At 35.7% G+C, this 22,768-nt stretch overlaps 1 protein-coding gene across 1 annotated transcript; it reads left to right on the top strand.

Annotated features, from left to right (window-relative positions):
- The first annotated feature begins 17,623 nt into the window (after nt 1–17,623).
- LOC113497317 lies at nt 17,624–20,451 on the top strand. Its single transcript, XM_026876827.1, has 2 exons — nt 17,624–18,051; nt 18,960–20,451. Exons 1-2 carry the CDS (start codon nt 18,024–18,026, stop codon nt 19,883–19,885), a joined length of 954 nt encoding a protein of 317 aa, XP_026732628.1. The 5' UTR covers nt 17,624–18,023; the 3' UTR covers nt 19,886–20,451.
- Nucleotides 20,452–22,768: the final 2,317 nt, after the last annotated feature.

The following is a 22,768-nucleotide window of genomic DNA, read 5'->3' as shown; positions in this document are numbered from 1 at the left end:
AGGGATGATGATATATTTTGAGGTGTGATACGTATTTCTTCTTGTGTAAGTAAACATTCAATTAAGACCATTAGGTAGAGTTTCCGTATGACATCAACTAGAATTTTTACGATTACGTTACAAACATTAAAATGTATTTGTAACGTAGTTTAACTTTTCAATTTTGATAAATAAAAAATGGCGACGAAACGAGTCAAATATTCGAATTTTTGTTCTCATCATCCTGAATTAAAAAATGTAACATTGTTCTCCTATGGTATTTTAATTATGAAAACTACTGCCCCCTCCCTGGGGTGTGATATGAGATGATAGGGGATCGAAAAGGGAGGTAAACAGTATTGTCCATCTGTGGCCAGATAATAACACGACAGCGGATGACATAGCATAGAGTGGCATCTCTCCCATATCTGCGGTAATATTACTTTAAGCGGTGGTGCTAGCCCCTTTATATACATGACACGTGGTCACCACATGTGTTTCGGAAGGCACGTTAAATTGTGGGTCCCGGCTTTTATTCCTACATCTATGACAGTCGTTACAGGTACTGACTACCTGTAACGACTGTCATAGATGTAGGAAGCTTGAAAAGTCTGACAACCAGTCTAACCAAGGGGTATCGTGTTGCCGAGGTAACTGGGTTGAGTAAGTCAGACAGGCAGTCGCTCCTTGTAAAACACTGGTACTTAGCTGAAACCGGTTAGACTGGTAGCCGTCCCCAACATAGTTGGGAAAAGGCTAGGCCAATGATGAACCACAAACCAACCCTGAACCACAGACCACAAACCCCAAGAGTGATTATTGAAACTACCCTCTAACTGAAACTGTTTTGCAGCTTATCATCGAATTTTCTTTTGATTGCAAATAATATACACTGCAGGTGGTATCTTTAAGATAACAACACTTTATGACAATGTTATAATTAGATTAAAAACCAGATTAAATTTAGAACTTTACGTTTGAAAAGATAATTTGGATTATTATTGTTTTTTACCATAATCTTTTCCTCTTTCAATTATGATTAAGCAAAATAAGATAATTGTTTTTCTTCACTGTAGTTGAGGAAAATTCAAGATATACTCAAATTAAATATCTACGTTTGCTTATAAAACCCAAGGAAATATGCCTATCTACTTATGATTTCATTCTACCATTCTTTTTAATTATAATGCTATGAATAAACTCCCACCCACACGAGATGCGCTACTACATCAAAACTTTACCGTAGATGCTAAGTCAAGTTTACTGACATCTTATACCTAAGCATTAAGTGTAGGCAGTTACCTAAATAAGGATATTTCTGTTATTTTCGTTACAACCTCAATCCATTTTGGTTGATATTTAAACAACTAATAATAGAATTTGACCCCTGCACGGTACAACAAATAAATCGAACCGATTTGACTTAAGACTTCTGAAACAAACTGATGAAATTGTTAATTGGAAAATAATCAACTAAATCGGTTCATCTAGTACGAAGTTCTGAGTTCACAAGCTTAAAAAACAAGGAATTGAGAACCTGCTCCTTTTTAAGGTCGGTTAAAATCAATCGAAAACGGTAGTCTAAGTTTGGCCGCCGTTTTAAACTTTTGTGTAGACAAGGAAGTAGTAAGAATTTCGCTTTACCTAAAATAATAGATATAATTAAATATTTACGTAAAAACTCGTTGTTTTTAAACTTCATTCTATTTTTAGCGATTATATCCGAAAATAACAATAAACGTACAATTTCATAGAAGTTACTTGTCACACTTACGTAAGCCTTTAAGAACGTTTCGTTCTATTGGTGTTGCCAATTAACAAATTATTATGTTAGTAGTACTGTAAACGAGTAGTTTGATTGACCCTATTTTGTGCGTGCACAGCCGTTAGTTGGCATAACACAGTTTCCTTCGCCTATTGTTGGATGAACGAAAACATTTTTGTGTGCGTACATAATGGCGATGACCCGTGTCAACTTTTGTTTTAGATTGAAAAGTAAAATATGATATGATTTGCTTCATTTATAAATTTAAATAGCAGCCCAAACCTATGGATATTTTACTAAACGTTACGTTAGTGGCTGAATAAAGTTTGAAACTGACAAGTCCAAGTCACGTGACGTGCAAACATATCGAAAATAAATGTCATTTCCATACAAACATTTGAGTTTACCTTCAACCCTTCTTGCTTACAGCAGTCACGACTTCACAATCCTATATATGTTAAGACAGATAAACTAGTTATATATGCAAATGTCTTCGCTAATATTAATCATTTATCACAAATAGGTGATTAAAATGTCATTACTGCATATGATTTCGTTTCTACTTCAATCAACCCTCATGGACAGATCGACAATCACTTACTACATGTAACTGACACGACACACATTTCTAACCATAGACAATTTAAATGGCTGAACAGATTGAGACAGTGACAGATAGCTCTATTAGTTACGCTGTCTATGATCAGGTGTTTTTCTTTTATTTTTAACCGATCAATCATTTTGTCTTAGTTTGACACTAGTAATTATTTTATGCATGCATTTGTTTCTAGCGATAGTTTTATGTATTGCGAGACATGACATTAAATTGTTTAGTAATTTATCTAACGCTTAACCTTAACGTCTGAAAGTAAACTTTGTGCAGTTGAGAAAAATAAGAGTTTTTACTACCGTGAAGTCATCATCATCATCAACAGCCCATATTCATCGACTGGTGGACATAGGCCTCCCCTATTGCACGGAATTATTTTCAAGAAAGATGCCAGTTATATTAAAAAACTATACTCTACTTTATTTGAACAACAATAAAGATTTCCAATCAAATATGCTACTGAAATATCAATATAAAAATCGTAAAGTTATTTAACATGCGTTTGTATTTTAAATAAATAAACGATTGATATTGTGATTGATAAAACGAGTGCTTATACACGCCTTTTAAAAATTCAGTTTTTTTATGTAAATTCCTATACAAATGTACAGCATACGATATAAGAAATAAAATGTTTAAACACGTGTTTTACAAGTGTTGCATCTAACATAGGTGGAGTCTGACTGCTCCCATTGTTTTCGGTTTGTCTGTCTGTTTAGCGTTGCTCCCGGCCTTATGGCGGAAGTGACGTTAATTAATCATTTCCTTTCTCCATGTCCGATGTTTGCTCGTCATTGTTTATAGGATTCGGTGTTAGTGATGAGACAGAATGTAGCAGGAGGCCCTCGTGGCCAAGCTATAACCGCAAAAGTGAATCGATCACCGGTTAAGCTACGCTTGACGCGGTTGGTCCATAGATGGGTGACTATCATTGTCATAGCGAGTTCCGTCTTCCGGAAGACACATTAAATGGTGGGCCCCAGCTGTTATTCCAAATACATCTTTGACAGTCGTTACAGGTAGTCAGAAGCTTGAAAGCCTAACCAAGGGGTATCTGAAGGACACACGGTACTTTAGATAAATATTTACTTTACATATTTCAGATTCTTAGTTATTTACAGATTCCAACTTTTGATAATGAAGGCAATTTGACGTAAGCAAATTACAAAATAGGTCATAAGCACATACACATAATATCTACTACAATAATTAGCGACTAATCTTCAAAAGAGGGGGATATTTAAGATTGTTTATCGGATAGACTTATTCGATTTGCCCAATCATTCTTAGTCACCTAAATTATTCAATAAAAATATGTTTAATTATTTCTTGCCAGATTCACTTGAAAGCTATTGAATCTCGGCCAAAAAAAATTAATCTAAATATTTTAGGCACCTATTACCAAAACACGAATCATTCGCATCGTAACGCCAATTCTTCATAAGACTCCTAAAGAAAAAAAATATTTAAAATAAAAAAAAACATGCTAAAAATAAAAAAGTGTATAATCGTCTGAAGCGCAGGTAGCGCGCACGTTTCGAAAACAATAGCGCAGCGAGATGCGTGCGCGCAGGGCAGCGGGCGGCGCCTACCTGCAGTAGGGTTGTCCCGCTCATGAAATTGGGCTATCCCCGATTTTCTGGTTCACCCGTATCACGCCCATTTTTGAAATTTCGTTTAATTGATCATATATTCAAAATTAATTTGGAGATATTATTATTATTCATATAAATCAAGCAAGCATCAAGATAAATATGATAGCAATAGACAAGCAAAGTAAAACTAGTGGTCGATCATTGTTTTTCAGATCTTTATATAAGTGTTTATTGTTTCTCAAATTGATCACAAGCCCTGACCTTGGTACAAGGATGGACCTGATCGTACAGTATTTGTGCATACACATGCCTTTTACAGAAATATTATAATGAGGTGCTAAAACACTTATCTCATTTCCTGGAAACCACATATTTTAAAACGAAACAAACATCACTTGTTTGCAAAATTGTGACGTAATTTTATACTTGTTGGATCTCCCAAGCGTCCTAGCATATTTCCATTATATTCTTGGACAAGATTACGATTAAAATGCATTAATTACAGGCTTATTTTCTTAATTCATAAAATTACTATAAACGATGAACAGTCGGTATCTAGAACACTGAGTATTCTAATATGTAACATTCATAGTGGTTTCTTAGGTTTACGCGAATGTTAGACATTAAAATGAAACTACTTTTACGGATTTTATCGCGGTTTAATTTTAGATTTTAATAGGGCAGACCGTCTGCCCGTGAACATGATACCTGCAAAGGTTTCGAAACGTCGGGAACTAAAAATTTAAATTCGAAACCTTCCGATCCTGAGCTGAAGCTGAATCTGAAGCTGAGCATAAAATAACTAGGTAAGAGCTAACCAGACAGATATCGTAAAAGGGACAGTATCAATTCTAAGCCCATTCTTTTTTTCTAACTATACCTTCAATAACCGCATTTAAACCATTCAAATTCGGCACGTATCAACTATTTTTGCAAGACCAATAATCCTATTGTGCTATTACACAGTGAACTGTTTGTTTAGGAGTGCCAACCCTATATCGCCGGGACGGACTTGTAGATCACTATCTGGGAAGCAGTCTTGATACTTTAAAACTGGCAATCATGTCAACACGAGACTTTACTCTAAAGTGGTCTCAAGAAGGTTTAGAGTTGAGATAATGTTGATAGATTATTTGATTTTGAATTCGTTTTTATTTTAAAATAGTCATGTTTTTGGTAAGTAACACTATTTATTAACTAAGTGGTTCGTTGTTGTAGTTCTAAAGTTAAATCTACTTATCAAGACCGGTGATTGGTTGACTAAAACTACAACATCCAATGAAAGTTCTTGACATGCGGAACTTTAGACGGCTACGATAAATAAAAAATAAGGTTATACACGATTTTTACAGTAACAGCGTTGTGTACGCTGTAAAAAAGTTTTTTTCATAAGAAATACGGATACCACGAAATAAATCCTCTTCGCTTCCGAATTCTGCTTTACTTAAAAATACCAAAATTAGTTACAACTGTAATAACTTTACTCTAAAAATAAAAAGTGACCAGATTTTACCTACAAAATAATTCAAGTATCAAGATCATTTAACTGCAGTACGACTTTAGATCTTCTCGCAAGAGTGCGCGGCGCTTTGTTGATTTACCATCGATTTGTGACTTCACACGAGGCCAAACCATTGACACGTATTGTGGGTCTAAAACAATCAGTTTTTTAGACGATCATTGACTAAGAATAAAGGTTATTTGTTAGTAGACACGGAATAGGACAAGGGGTCCACTATAATTTTTTTATTTAATATTATTGCAGTTGTGAGAGAGAGAGGTAGCTCTATGTGTTGTAGCGCTGTCACACTTCCACACTTTCAATCATTAAATTACTTGATTAGGACTTGGTAGGGTTAAGAAAATTTTATGAATCGTAATTTTGCATAGACTTGCAAGATGATGAAGCAATGATATGGAATTTTAGATAAGCTTACATTTTTCTAATTAGTTACCTTAAATAATGAAAACTAATATAATTTTATTCAAGACCTGTAAATATTCAAAGAGATAAAGATTACCTTATATTAATACGCTCTCATAACATAAAATATTTATAAGCATCTATTAATTTTTAAGTCTGGTGTAAATGCAGGACCTAAGTTTTCAACCAAAATATATTTCAGAATTAGTCAAAATATTTTGCGATACACAATCAGCTGTTAATAGGTCGCTGGCTTTGTCATTTTCCACAAAAATGTACAGTTAATTAATGTCTTCACACTTCATTTAAACGTATCCATATTTTCCAATAGCAAACATTATTACCCAATATTTTGGCCAGGATTGCCAGGACCACCGACGGATTGAATACAGTGACTCGGAAACTGGATTGTTGCCAGCCGCAAAAAAGGCAAAAACTACTACAATAGTAAGTAATCTCACTAACGGTTCAATTGTCACGCGTATTAGACTCGCATCATTAGAATTGGGTGAAGCAGACAGGTAGGAAAAAAACTAGGATCCTTTTACCATGTTATGAAAGTAGTAGTATCATTATGGTAGTCAATTAAATTGAGAGTATTTTGTTTAATACATTTTTTGAATAAACCACTTCTGAATTAAGATATTTAATCCGTGTTTGACCTTTAGGTTTGGACAAAATACAAAATTGGCATCAGCTGATCGGAATATTTAAGGAAAACCTTATCGGAACAGAAAAATAAATTGTAAAAAAAGTTTTATCTCTCACTATGTGTATGTCTATAAACTCTTCACAGCCAAACGGCTGGACCGATTTCGATGAAAGGTACTTAGTTTGCTGGCACCTTGAATTAATACACAGACTAATTTTCTTTCAAGGGATGTTTTGGCCTCTATAATAGAAGGGCTATTCAGGGTTGTTTGTGCGGCGAAGTCGCAAGAAACAGCTACTATTAATCTTAATACAATAAATTACACAATAAACATAGTGCATAAACAGTACTCGTTTAAGATTTCACGAATAAAGTCATTACACGTAAAGCATTACCAACCTTCTCCTTCATTCGCAGTCGCGTAGAATATCAGTTCAATGAATCAAGTAACACTGCAAACCAACTTAACTACATGGACAGATCAGATCGACATACAATCAAAAATCATAATATTAATAAATCATAACATAATATAAATAAGTTTACGCGAATGTTAGTCATTGAAATGAAACTACTTTTACGGATTTTATCGCGGTTTAATTTTAGATTTTAGTTCCCGACGTTTCGAAACCTTTGCAGGTATCATGGTCACGGGCATTTCATTTCAATCTATTAATCAAGTTATATCATTGAATGACAAGCGTTTTTCTTGTTTTATCTTTCAGGTGTTTATATTACTCGATAAGTGATGTCATATCGATATCGATAATCGTGAATTGGTCTAAATTTAACTCCATCAGTCTTTATTACTTAATGCTTAGAGTACGGTTTTACATAATATGTTTGAGATAGGAGGCCTCGTGATCGATAATGTATACAGAAATTTAAAGTGATTCAGTAAAATCCAATTTTTAAAGTAATATTATTGCAGTTATTTTTATTATTCTTGTTTAAACAAATTTTATTAAGTCGCACATTATTGACTGTCAAGAAGACAAACCAACCAAAACCAAAAACGTCCAATCAAAATTAATGGATCGAGTGTTTAAATTATTCGTCAACTGTTCTTTTAGGAATTGGTTTTATTTCTTATAAAAGAAGACTTTATTCGACATAGTTATAAACCGCCAAGTAGGTATACTTGTCAGGCGTCTACTAAGGTGTCTTCAAGGTATAATCCAGTGTGCCCAATCAGTCTGCGGTAGGTCTTAAGCTTAGCGCCGCCGTTTAATTGTACATTGATTCACGCAATTCAAGTTGTTGTTCTGCGGAGTTATATTTTTTGTAAATGAACCTTATTGTCTTCGGCATATGGTTTAAAAGGTTTTAGCTTTAACAAGATCCCCCTCATAAAGCTTCCAAATCATTTTGCACCCAATTATCAAAACTATAAAGATTACTTTACTGTGTACCTAATTTGGAATCTTCACCTTCAAGCGTGTACGAATCAACCCTTAAATTTACTTCGATCATTAGGGTTCGGTATCAAAAGGGTAAAAACAGAACCCTATTGCTGAAATGGTGCGGCATGTCCGACTGACATAGCTAGATAATTAAGATATTCACAGCGCAGTTGTATTTCTGTTCCCGTTATTACAACAGATAAAAATCAAAATGAAAGCAAAGCAACGATGATTCAAATAATATTCATGCGCATTTCCTTAAAAAAATCTCAGTGTCTCAATTCCGACTCGCACTTGACCGGATTGTTTCTTTGAGTCCTTCGCATAACGCCGTCAGGTAACTTCAAGCGCCGTCATAAAATCGGTTTTTTTTCACAAACACTCATTCTGCACCTGCAAAAAGAAAAAAAAGGGTATTGAAACTTGTGAATGTGGATGTTTTGACAGCGGCGCCCTTTATGTAGTTTGCGAAGCTCTTAAAAGTAATCGAAGGCGGTATACCGCGAAACGGAACCTTCATTAATTGGTTTCGTACACGTGTTATACTACGCTATTTATCCTGTTGTTAGTGATACAATAGTCGTAACTTTGAAGTAGAAAAGATCAATCAATAAAGTGATTGCTTTTGGCATAAAAGGGTAAAATACAGGTTATGAAGTTTAAGATGAAAGTAGTCAAAATGTTGTGTTCAGAACACAGAAAAAAAATTACTGTGTCGGCACATACGACAAACATGAAAGCGCAAAACTAAAACAGAACTTCAGAAATCGAATATTTTTAATGTCAATAAGAAAGTAAAAGAAAACTAAACATTAGGTATCATTGCAAATTACACAATACCCCTCTAAGCTAAGAGAAAGGCCAAAAACTCCCATACACATACAAATAACTCGTGATGGAATCCATCAAAAATCGTGTTCTGATATATATTGTCCGAAGTCGTAACAATAGGAGCGAAGCTATCACCGAAATTATACCATCGTGTGATATGAAGATAGATTCAACGCTTTCACACGAGATTATATTGTGATAAGTCTGATCGTAAACAAATGGTGGTAAAAGTAAAGTTAATACTTGACGATGTATGTCGATTGATGGTTGGTTTACCTGAAGAAATTGTTAAACTACTTTCAGACTAGCAGTCGCTGTTAAGCATTATATTGTTGTTTACTTCGAAGTATCTTATGTCTTAATTTATCTTATTACTGAATAACGTCAAAATCCGTTTAGTAATTTTTGTTTGAGAAGATAAAAGTGTCCATACATCCTCAAGAACTTTCCGTTTTCTTACTTATAATCACATCTTGTCACCAAGCCCATACATACGGTAATATCATCCTATATTTTTTATGAGAAAACCAGTTTCGCATCGACCTAGTGTCATTATTTATTTTCATAATGCGTGAGTGAGATTTAGCATTAGGACTTGTTGCTACGCCGCCTAACAAGCTGGCAGATTATAGGCCGCTTCTGAATAGACAATGCAAATTACACAGCTTACTGCAGAATTATGCACGACCATCCATTTTTCAAAACCGAACGCATTTTGATCATCGCCTGCGGCCATTCGTGTCCGGAGCAACTCTCAACTTTGGGAACCGATGACTAATTCCAAAATTCACATTCATTCGTGAGAATGGAATCCGTAAGTGACACCAGACAATCCTGCTCCAAATTTACAACGATTATTCTAAAAAATCAAATGAATAACCATTATAAAATGAGCTGTTTCTGTTTTCCCACGCGTTCCTTATAGGTCTTGTTTGTGAGGAATGTAGGGGGTGAGGTAGGTCTTAGTAATTGGTTGTTAGTAAGGAATCTGATAATCGGTAGCATTCGGCGGCACGCGAAGATCCTTGGGATTGAAATATTCGTTTTTCGTTGTGATTGGAGGTCGGCTGCCGGCCAGTAGGTGCTGGGCAGCCGTCCGTTGACCTTGCTACCTATATAGCAGTCAATTTGTACAAAAAGTGTTAAGAAATTATATTTTAATAACTTACCATATTTCAATGTTCAATTAAAATATTTTTCTTTGATTGCATTCATGTCATAAACAAAACCTTTAATAGGTTGAAAACTAATTTTTAAAATCGATTGCTTTTATTACGTTAGTTAGTTAATTCAATCAATCATTGATTTTAATAGATTCGTTCATTTTATCAAGTTAGAAAAACCTCTAAAGCTTGAATATAGTTCATCGGATAGGTACTTTTGTCAATCATTCTTCCAACAATAGCATAATCAAAGAAGAATGGGAACTCAATTAAATTTTAATTTAATTTATTCTGTGTCGAGTCCATCACAGTATAATCTTATCATTATTTTTTGGTATGTGTGACTATCGAAATATTATTGTAACAATATTGTTTTGACAACGTTATCGGAAAGTTTCAAGTAAACAACATTTGGAAATTCACAATTTATTAAACAGGCTATATACGTAGTAACTTTGAGCCAAGCATTTTTATGGCGTTGCAAGGAAATTTACCACCATCCAAAATAGGTGTTAGGCCTCTCCTCAATAATTTCGAAAGCATTTAAAACGATTACTTCCGAAAGGTCAATCAAATCCTCGCAATCTACGAAACTAGGCAACAAATCAGTAAACAATTAATCACATGATACTGGATATTAAACAATCTAGCAAATCTTTCTCACCATAAACATGACGTGATCATTCGTATTCTCGTGTCCTCAGGCTAAGGCACCTGCCCAATCGTCAGCCACCTCCCAATCACAGACTAATTGGACAAATTGTCTTCAATCCAACGTTTCTTTTTAATTTCATCTGCGTGATCATTACCGTTCTATCGCCTGGAGGCAACCGCAATAGGAATTTGCGTCTGATCTCTGTCATACACATCATATTCTAAATTACTGATTTGATTAATGAAGCGATCTTCGATATTGCTAGCTGTAGTTAAACTCTTCAGATGATTTGATTAATAACTGTTGTTATGATTTCTGCGTAACTAGTTTCTGGCAGCGGATGTCAGCGGGTTACTCAAGCTTTCAATCTTTGAGCTGTAAATATCTGGCAATCACTTAATTGTAAAAAGTTTCGTCGACGTTTTTTTCTAGTAGAGCTACAATTTCCGGTATACAGTTGAATTAAATGGTAATCCAGCCTTCAGAAATAAGAATTTAACATTCAGTCAAATCCATACATTCTGGCAAGGAAAAAGTGTTACGTCAGCTGGGAGATGCCACTCGTGTGATGTTAGATAAAAGTATGAAGTAGAGGAACAGCTTAGAAGCTTAAAGTATGAAAATACTATTAATGCTAATACTATCACAATGACATGAGCTGACAATGAGGGCCTATGCAATATTTTGGCACGTGTCACCAATAACCAGATACAAACAACATGATCCGAAATCATCAACTGAAATTTCTTTGAAGCAAACCGAAAGTCACATAAAGCATGCAGCACTCACCGAGGTAGCATTCAGGTAGGCTCATTACCATACATCTTGTCTCCAGGCAACGCCACCTGATCAGCCACAACCAATCCTAATGTACGTAATTGGTCGTCTTGACAGATTAATACGATACGAATGGCCCACGTCCGTCGCCCAGATGAATTTTAATGTTGACGTGAATGCCATTGATAGGAAGCCATTGGAAAAATGGAGGACATTATGCGATGGATAATTAGATCGATTATAGTTATGCCAGTAGATATGTATGTATTTATACCTAGATAATTAAGGTTAATTGTGGAGGGAAGAATCATCGAGACAGAAGAACACAGAGAAAGAAAGCAGTAAATATTATTATACATGGTGTTATATACTGGTAGTATACATAAGGTATGGTATGGTGAAATGGCGTTAGTTGAGATGAGGCCTAAGTCCAGCTGCTGGCAGTAGACCGCGATAATTATGCTAAGCTACGATTTGTAGATGTATTACCAGAATATGCAATTTGAAATGATCCTCAAACATATTTGTAGTAGGTTTCTTTAATAATGTGTAATAATACATTTAATTTATTTAAAAACAACTGTAATGCAGCCTAAAGATGTATTTTAAACAACTTAAAAATAATTTAATCCTTCAGATGGTGTTCCACAAACATTCAGATGAAAATATCGACTAAACTAGACAAAAACATTCGCAGTTAATCATTTCGAAGTACCTCGCAATAATATCTTAATCAGTTTTAAATAACATGAAATGGCATAATTAATATCTCGAAATATCATGCCTACGTGACTTCAGAAGAATATCCACATGATAATGCCGGAAGTGAATATTAGTTTTCTTGATACCTTAATCAAAATTTATGAGAAAATTCTTTACAAAAAGGATTTTAGTCGTGTATCCATGAAGGCTGGAGGCGCGTGATTAACCTTAGTAACTTGAAATGATAACGTAACAGTAGAATACTTAGTTGTGAAACTACAGTCGTGAAGAACCATATTAACGACGAAAAAAAAAGAAGGTTACTTTCGCAGTCCAAAAAATCCACATGAATACGCAAAAAACTATGGCTCATGTCGTAATAGGTACAAAATTATACCTTAATAAAGTTAAAAACAAATGAGGTTGAATAATCCCAGCATTCCCAGATAATAAAATCAGTACATGCATCGTGCAAACAGTTTCATTATGATTGTCTCCGGGCAGCTGCGCGGGCGGCGATGGGAACGCCCTCAGGGTTTGGACGAACCACGAGAACATACCGACAACTCTGGTACCAAAAACCTCTTAAAGTTGAACTGTTAACGTTGTGTGAGCGAGACAGATATATGAAGAGTAGAGTGTCATCTCACTTGTACAATAGCAACAGAACATGTTGAGAATAGTAGTACAGGCTTTGGTATCCCATATTGCTGGGTTTTATGGCTTAATATTGTATCATTGAAAGATGTTGCTTTAAACTCTTCGCAGGCGGTAAAGGTAAAACAAACAATAATGATATGTAGGCAAGTCGAGCTTCCAAGAATATTAAATAGACTATGTTTAGAAATGGACATTCATTACCTATATCCATGTTCAGAAATCACCAGTCGTGTATACGACTGACACTTTCAGAACGTGAAAACAAAATAAGGATAATTTTCCAGTTTATCAACCCTTAACAAATTGATTTTTCATTGCGTTCCAAAATTCGGAAATATTGCATACACTTGACTTGATTTGATTTTATTTAACATCTGAATGAATTGGTACTTAATTATATATAATAAAATAACAGTGCGATAATTTACAAGAAGAAAATGAATACTAGGACAGTATAATAAATCTCGTACTAGCGCTCCATTATTTTATTTACATCATTCTTGCCCAGTGTTAAAGAATTTCATAATTACATGACACTAACAGAATAATAAGCATTTAAACACCGGTAGCGGAAACACAAATCACGTGGTATAAATATTATCGATTTTAAATCGATTCTTATCGATTGATGTCGGAGAATCGAGTAACTCGGTGTGAAGGGCGGGACGGTGCTGGTACTGTTGGTCACTTCAATTTAATGAATGGTTCTAAAATTAAAATAGTGATTTCTATTTCGATTCTGATTTGTTTTTTTTACCATGTCAAAGTTTCAGAACTGGCTGTTTCTTGTAATAACTGACTAAAACCTCTTTTTTCGCTCAAATTAGACATTTCACAGACATTTGTTATAACTTGCTTGTATCTAAGTTTAAAAAACCTTATATAAAATGTAAAGAATAGTTACTATACATATCATTTATGTTTAAGCTCCACGGCTTATACAGACAAAAGTTATTAACGGTGACCTTTCTACACCATCTCTGCCCTTTCAATCCATAAACGTTCATACACGCATCGAATACGTGACGATTCTGTACTAAAATTAACAAAAAAAGCTAACCACAGTTCATAATGTACCGCGTTTGTCGCCAAAGGGGTTTTCTCACGAGCGATAAACGTACTACAACCTTTACCAAGATTCCAACACAAAAACCAAAGCTATATCGATGTGCTGTTGATACATTGCTGCTTTTATACGAAAGCTTGTTAGACCAAGTTGAGGAAACCAAGCAGTGGACGCGGAAATTTCAATCGTGGTTATAATGTCGTTGACCGGTCACTAGCACCAAATGATTACAGGTTACGCTGGACAATATTTTAGCTATTACGATATTGATTTCTCCCAAAGTTAATTTATAACGTGACTGTGCCCCGAAGGTATGTTTAGGCGTTTGAAAGCGTACAATTAAGTGCAAACCATAAGTTAACGGTTAAGTGATTCCAATTAGAAATTGTCCGTGACTTGTACTTCTTGCAAATTATGCTGAAAAATATCAAAACATTTACAAGCCATTAATTTTAAAAATATAGAAGCGAAAAAAACAGAAGACAGGTCAATGTTTTCGATCACAAACAGTAATAAACTCAATAAATATAGTAACATACATAATTATTACAATTATAGCAACTGCACTTAAACACGCTTCACCCAAGAACAATATTCGTAAATGATTCTTAGAAAAGCACAGCCGAAATTCGAAATAACCAGGTCAAAATGGGAGGAGTTCTTCGTAACATTATTAACTTTACTCTTTACAGTACAGTCATACACGTGCGAATTAATGATAATATCAACCCACGTTCAGCCTCATTCGGTAAACTTGGTAATGACGAGCTTTAGTCATTTATTTCAGGTCATCAATACGCGTACCAACTCCTTTTAAAATATCACTGTTTTATTTTTGGAAGCAAGACGGCGCTACATGGCGTATAGTGCCGTCTCTTTTCAACAGCTACGTTAGCCTGCGGTAAGTGTTTCTGGTAGGCCCGCTGGTCATCAGGTGTTTGCCCCTTTAAGCAATATGTTGGTAAGTATAAGTATAGTTATAATGTATGAAAAAAAGCGGCGTGCATCTTCTTTGTGATCCCACGGTTTTTGTATATTACTGACATGCCCTAATCCTGAGTTAAATTGAAATGATTTCAAAAGAATCAAAGCAAAATGCGTATAGTCAACTGAACTATGTTTAGTTAAGTCTCTATTAGTCCTATCTATGTGAGAGGAATGTAATCAAGACAAAAAATATATTTTAATTATAATTATTGATACGTTCATAATTGTGGTCAATTTGCCTTACTCGTGGGAATTGTTTTAAAATCGAAGTAAAGTGATTAACAAAGAGTGAAGAATCGCTTTATTTATTACTAATTTTATTATTATTCCTCTTAAAATCTTTATTACTTGGTTAGTATTTATTATTACCGGTTAGTATTTATGTCAGACATTACTTTTTCGGATAAAACTGCGTTTCACCTAACAATCTGCTGTATAATTGAAAATGCACTTTGAACGTAATCTAAGCCGATAAGTTCCATACCGTGTTTGATTTTATTATATCTATGTTTGGATTAACGAGCGCTAGAGCAGTGTAATAATTAAACAAAAATATTTTACCTGCGGCCATTTTCCTGCGATAACAACTTCAGAACTAATTGGTGACACTGAAACATCCCCCTGCCAAACATACTCTCCGTACTGGACTCTCCCCCTGATTAGGAACCACGTTAAACCTCTCGACGCCTGCCGACCCTGTCGAAAACATCAATTCTTCGTGAACCAGTTACGTGCGTCTGTAAAAAAATCAAACAAAACTCAAAGACAATTGTTTTGGCTCCGAAATTTCCTGTTTGTTATCAACAACCGCTAGAAACTAGGTGTATCTACAGTGCACAACCGAACTATATAAGACGTCGCGTGTGCGCTAAACGAGAATCACGCAAAACTGACAGAACTTTGTGCTTGATTTTTTAACTATTGGAAATACTACAGATATACTACGTGGTCTTCCTCCGCCATGGGAAGAAGACGGAGGGGTGTGCCAGAGTCCCTGATGTTCCGGTTCCCTGATGCTGTTCTTCAAACGCTTTTGCAGAGTACGACGATCCCCCAAAGGCGTTTCTTAACGGAAACGCCATTGTGACACAGGGGTAATGATTTTAATGTCCCTCTTGCAATTAAGGAGTCGGAAGAACTACAAGTGATGTCTTTTGCATATGTTGAGTGTGGCAGCTGACTTCTACTACCTTCGAATGCCCATAATGTCTGGAAAAATACATTTTGGAACTCGAATGTGCCGACCGGCAGCGGCCTGGTTTTGGTGTATGAAGAATTGTAACGACACACCGACACAAAGACGCAGATAACGAAAGAGAGAGTCGTCAACGCCCGGAGCGTCTTCCGCGGCGACAGAGACGCTTGATTTTCTTCTTCGACCATGGAAGACGTCCATCGCTCCGTGACCTCCGGACATAGCACGTAGTTTTATCATAAGTGTTAGTTTTCCTTATAGCCGTTCTACTCGAGTAAAATGCCCGAATTCTTCCTCCGGAGGTGTTGTCATGATTAATGCACTCGTAGTCAAAATTTCAAGATTATAACCCCAGTGGCAAGTGAAGTGCAACTATGTCAGTCAGGACTTAAAGGCTGTGTACTCGCAAACAAAAAGTGTGCTAATTTGGGATCCTTAAATACCTTAATACTAAACGTCAAAATCGGTTCTAGCTACTCAGCCAGAAGAGATGACAAAGACTCGAACAAACCTTCGAATTTGTAATTTTTTAATATGACATATTGTATGATACGAGAAGCTCCGTGCAGCAATTAATGAGGCATTTTTTTATAGAAATAATAGTAAAACATATATAAAATACGACATTTTTTTTAGGTAGAAATTAAAATTCATTACATTTATATAGCTATACTAGCTGACCCAGCAAACGTTGTTTTGTCGAATATTTTTTTTCGAGTTGTCTGTATTTTTAATACCACAGTTTAAAAAAAAAAAAAAAAAACAAAAAATTTCGTCCAAAAAATAAAATATTTTTTTTTAGTGTGAGCAACCCTTATCACTTAGGGGTATGAAAAATAGATGTTGTTCTATTCTCAGACCTACCCAATATATATAAAAAAAATCATAAAAATCGGTCGAACCGTTTCGAAGGAGTACGGTAACTAACATCGTGACACGGGAATTTTATATATTAGATTTGTTTCCATAGTTTAATCGCTATCAATAAAAATAAAACAATGAATATACATGTAGAAATTCATGTTATTACGATTCGTAACACAGGTTATAGAATTGGTGGTCCACATTTCATCTTTGAATTTCCAAGATCTTTGGTCACAGGGTTAAGGAACGTGGGCCTACAAAAATTTGAATACCATCATTATCATATTGCCAAAAACAACATTTCTTTGCAGTTAAGTAATGAGTGTTTGTGGAAACATACAAACAAAACTCAAAGACAATGCTTTCTACTCCGAAATTTCCTGTTTGTTGTCAACAAATGTCAGAAAATCAGTGTAACCAAGGATATATCTGAGCTATATAAGACATCTCTTGACCGCAAATTAAGAGATGTGCAACTCACAGTCACTGAGCTTGTCCTGCATCTCGACCTGGTGCAAAACTATAACGTCAGTGAAAATCAAAATACTCGAATTTACATTTTCTACTTATTGCTGTGACCGACAATTCGTAGACAGCTGGGTAAGTGTTTCGAACGAAACTATGTAACGACTTATTGCTCTCTTTGTACGAGAGCACAGTTGACTTGCTCGTGACACAATCGAGTTCCGTTTTTAAAGGAATTCTGTGCGAGAGTTCTCCGACATACTGAGAAAATTCGGTCAAAATTATATCTTCTTATTGGTTAGGGTTCGAGTAAGTTCTTTGGAACCCTAATTTTACGCCTATTCATACAGAGTGGCACAAATTACGAGTGCGAAGCTTGATCGACAGCTAACGACGTTGTAAGCAGCAGCTAACGATGCTAAAAGTCAAATCAATCTTGTTTTGTTTGACTGAATCAAGAACTAAATGAAATTCGAATTGAGATCAAACCAGTCTTGAGAATAAACCCTTAAATTCGAACTTGAACCCAATGCAAGGAAGTACCAATTGCAGAGTAACTTTTTAATGTTTGCACTTCTTTTCTAAACTTACGTTTACTTCATGTGATTATTGAGTAATTTCAAAAATTAATAAATATATCTTAGCTTTGATAACCTTAAGTCTTTAATTTGGACAGGAACGGACGGTGACAGAGTCAAACGCATAACTTACCTACTCTTAACTGTAGGATATGCGTCTACCGAGCCCAATGACGTCAGGTACGTGTACTCTTGTACCGAAACATGGACGGGCCAACTATTAATGGTGATCATCATCACCGGATTTAGTTAGACTGACTTAGCATTCGACTTTATTTTATACTTGCTGTTACCCGCGACTTGGTCCGCGTGTTTAGAAGATAATAGTTAAGATTTTTCGAGAGATTCGTAAGAGATTCGTTTTTAGAGTCCACGCAAGTTTTGTCCATATTTGTAAGGTTTTTCAATACTGCTCGGCTCCTATTAATAATGGTGTGATTATATCCTCTTCAATGAAAAACTATGTAACAATGAAATAATTTTTAAATCGGACTATTCGTTTTTGAGATTTGCGCGTTCAAACAAACAAACTCTTCAGCTTTACAATATTATAATAGTATAGGTACATCTAGCTTTCCCTACAAACTTCGTGCCGCCTCAGAGTTGATGATAATATTGCTGAACTAGTTTCTTTGTTTAATCGCGTCTCTTCAGAAAAATTGCAACCACCTTCAAATACATCTACTGTCATTGTAGTACCAATCTCATTGCTGCTAATTTCAATGGATATCTTCTTTGTTCTTGATGAGGACCCCCACTGCCCGATTTAATAGTACCCCTCTTGTAGTACCTACTGCTACCTGCACTCCTGGTAACCCTCTCATGACTGCTATAGTTACCAGCACGGATCTTGAGCGCTCGGCGAAGAAAGGGGATCGCTTTACGCATCGTAAATGTAAAAAAATGAAACGCCAATCAATTGTGCGTACTCGTCATCTTGACCTTACTCACCTTTATCATTACGAAGTAAGATTGGTATAAATAGCTGGGAGGCCCCTCCATGTTTGGGTGTAGTTACTATAAATATTTATTTAAAGTTGGTTTCCCACATCTAAGGTTTCGAAATTAATACGCTTGGATTTTTCCAGTGCTAGCTGCATTCATGTATATCTTAATGCTTGCTTCAATGACTTCTGCTTACGGCTTGATGAAAACATGGTATGGGAAATCGCTGCCGTGGAAAACATGTTTTCCTATGTCTTGGGGTGTTCGGGTAAGAACATATTTTTTCGATAGAGTCATAAACATCATATTAAGTGACGAAGATGCAGAATTAGGATATGTTCCACTTTCTACGGGAGTTATCCTAGATAGAAACCGAGTGCTAACTTCATACAACCCGTTTAAAAAAATTTCAAAAAGTGCTTCCATGATACCGAACATTAATTTTCAAATGATTAGTGGACGTCGAAGAGAAAGTGGAATGTGTTATCATACTCTTACTGTTTTTGAAATGTGGTCGGGTCGTCAAGTAACGTTTACACCAGATGAAAGTATCCCAATCAGGAGTTGGCATGGTCGGGGAGCTGAAAGGCACTCCCCTGTCCACGACCTGATGGTGTTCAGGGTAGTGCCTGCTTTTGAAGAAATTTTCAATTTCTCCAATCTACAGGAACATGAGATAGAGGTGGGAATGCAGAATCTAATGTTTAAGATGCCTGTCGCTAAACATGGAGATAAGTTGGAATATCCCTTACAGTATTGCCAAATGAATATAAACGGAAGAAGAAGTCTTCAGTACTATTTTTTTGTCACCACTGATGATGTTATAGTGAATTGTGATAGCTATATACCTAAATTCTGGGGACACTTTATCTGTCTTCGGAATATTCATAATATACGAGGTCTCACATCCGGAGCTCTATTAGTGTCGAATCAGACACTGTTCGGAGTTGGTAGCTTCGCGTTGAAACGGGAACAAATAGGTATTTTAGTGTTCACTGACGTGCGCCCCTACCACGACCTCATCATGAACGCTATGACAGACGAAGACACAAAAGAAGAGAACGAATAGTGGAGAGTTAACAAAAGTTCTCAAACACGTTTTCACTAAGATCAATTTTGTTTTAAATAGGATTTTTTGACAAAATTTGTATACGTCCACACACATTTACATTGAGAGCACTTTTGTATTCCATCTACTTTAATTTAGTTAGATGTTTAAATAATTTTGATATATCTTTCTTTTATTTTCATATTTTTATATCCGCGTACCGTAAGTAGAGTTCATTGTTTCGTGTGAAAGTTTATAAATCTGTTCTTGAGGGGCAGTACTCAAAAGAAAGATATGGTTTTATTTAAATACGCTCTGTACTAATATACAAATGCTTTGTACAAGCACTAGATGGCGTTAGACATCATGTTAGTTATTGCCCTTATAAAGAGTGATTAATAAATGTCCCAATCTAATGCGTGGTTGTTTGATTTATCAGTTTGTTCAAGGGAGTCTGTACAGATACTGATATTGTGAACAATTTGGAAATGAAATTACACGTCAATCCGTAAAGAAAATTGACATCCTCGTCCTCCCTCCCGGGATACTGTAATTTAATGTTATACCAAACATTCATCATCGGCCTAGCCTTTTCCCCAACTATGTTGGAGTCGGTTTCTAGTCGAACCGGATTCAGTTAAGTACCACTGTTTTACAAGAAGCGACTACCTATCTGACCTCTTCAACCCAGTTACCTAGGCAACACGATACCCCTTGGTTAGACTGGTTGTCAGACTTTCAAGCTTTTACTACCTGTAATGACTGTCAAAGATGTACGAATAACAGTCGGGATCCACAATTTAACGTGCTTTCCGAAACACGTAGGAACTCGTTATGACAAAGATGGTCACCCATCTAAGGACCAACCGCGTCACGCGCAGCTTAACCTGTGATCGATTCAGTTATGCAGTTAAAGCTTAGCCACAAGCTCCTCAATATTAAATTTATAAATTACATTGCCCTAGATTTTATTCAAAATGGAGCTCTTGGTACTGCTTATTTAATTTTGCTCAAAATAAATGTTAAAATTTGACTTACATCTAGTTGACGGAGTGTTAGATATTTTAAATTTCGACCTTACTCACCTTTATCATTACGAAGTAAGCTGATGATTGGTATCAATAGCTGGGAGGCCCCTCCATGTTTGGGTGTAGTTACTATAAATATTCATTTAAAGTTGGTTTCCTAAATCTAAGGTTTCGAAATTAATACGCTTTGTTTTTCCAGTGCAAGCTGCATTCATGTCTATCTTAATGCTTGCTCCTGAAGCTGCTCCAATGAACTCTGCTCTCTTTCCGGTTAGAACAATAAACGGGAAAGTGCTGCCGTGGAAAAGAGTTTTTCCTGTGAGTTGGGGTACTAGACTAGAAACGTGGTTTTTCGATAGAGTCGTTACCATCATCTTAACTGTCGACGATGCTGAATTAGGATATGTTCCACTTTCTACGGGAGTTATCCTAGATAGAAACCGGGTGCTAACTTCATACAACCCGTTTAAAAAAATTTCAAGAAGTGCTTCCATGATACCGAAAGTTAATATTCAATTAATTCAAGGACGTAAAAGGGATGAGTTATATTGTCATCTCAGTTTTACTATTTTTGAAATGTGGTCGGGTCGTCAAGTAACGTTTACACCAGATGAAAGTATCCCAATCAGGAGTTGGCATGGTCGGGGAGCTGAAAGGCACTCCCCTGTCCACGACCTGATGGTGCTCAGGGTAGTGCCTGCTTTTGAAGACATTTTCAATTTCTCCAATCTTCAGGAACATGAGATAGAGGTGGGAATGCAGAATCTAATGTTTAAGATGCCTATCGCTAAACATGGAGATAAGTTGGAATATCCATTACGGTATTGCCAAATGAATGTAGAAGGAGGGAGGTATATGCAGTATTATAATTTTGCAAATACTGATGATGTCATAGTGAATTGTGATAGCTATATGCCTAAATTCTGGGGACACTTTATCTGTCTTCGGAATATTCATAATCTACGAGGTCTCACATCCGGAGCTATATTAGTGTCGAATCACACACTGTTCGGAGTTGGTAGCTTCGCGTTGAAACGGGAACAAATAGGTATTTTAGTGTTCACTGACGTGCGCCCCTACCACGATCTCATCATGAACGCTATGACAGACGAAGACACAGAAGAAGAGAACGAATAGTGGAGAGTTAACAAACGTTCTCAAACACGTTTACACTAAGATCAATTTTGTTTTAAATAGGATTTTTTTGACGAAATTTGTATACGTCCACACACATTTACATTGTGAGCACTTTTGTATTCCATCTAGTTTAATGTAGTTAGATGTTTAAGTAATTTTGATATATCTTTCTTTTATTTTCATATTTTTATATCCGCGTACCGTAAGAAGAGTTCATTGTTTCGTGTGAAAGTTTATAAATCTGTTCTTGAGGGGCAGTACTTAAAAGAAAGATATGGTTTGTATAAATATAGAAATGTATTAATATGTCTCTGTATTAATATAGAAATGCTTTGTACAAGCACTAGATGGCGTTAGACATCATGTTAGTTATTGCCCTTATAAAGAGTGATTAATAAATGTCTCAAACTAATGGTTGTCTGATTTATCAGTTTGTTCAAGAGAGTCTGTACAGATACTGATATTGTGCAAATACTGAAAACAATTTGGAAATGAAATTACACATCAACCCGTAAAGAAAATTGACATCCTCGTCCTCCCTCCCGGGATACTGTAATTTAATGTTATACCAAACACTTAGTTTGGATCTTGAATCTTTGTCTTAACTATAAGTTATCAGTTCTTAGTTTAGTCAGAGCATTAGATGTCTACGATCAATTTACAAAATTAACCCGTCATAAAAATAGCCGTTTATGAGTCAAATGTAAAACAAACAGTAGAAGACGTACCGTTACGGGTC

Source organism: Trichoplusia ni, chromosome 9, assembly GCF_003590095.1.
Source record: "Trichoplusia ni isolate ovarian cell line Hi5 chromosome 9, tn1, whole genome shotgun sequence".
NCBI lineage: Eukaryota > Metazoa > Arthropoda > Insecta > Lepidoptera > Noctuidae > Trichoplusia > Trichoplusia ni.
This window is presented reverse-complemented; position numbering and strand designations above follow the sequence as displayed.

What these genes read in the sequence shown, in the direction of transcription:
- LOC113497317 (XM_026876827.1), top strand. Translation starts at nt 18,024, where the DNA reads ATGCGTCTACCGAGCCCAATGACGTCAG. An exon ending in ACCGAGCCCAATGACGTCAG is followed by an intron (nt 18,052 to 18,959) that starts GTACGTGTACTC and finishes GGATTTTTCCAG; the next exon opens with TGCTAGCTGCATTCATGTAT.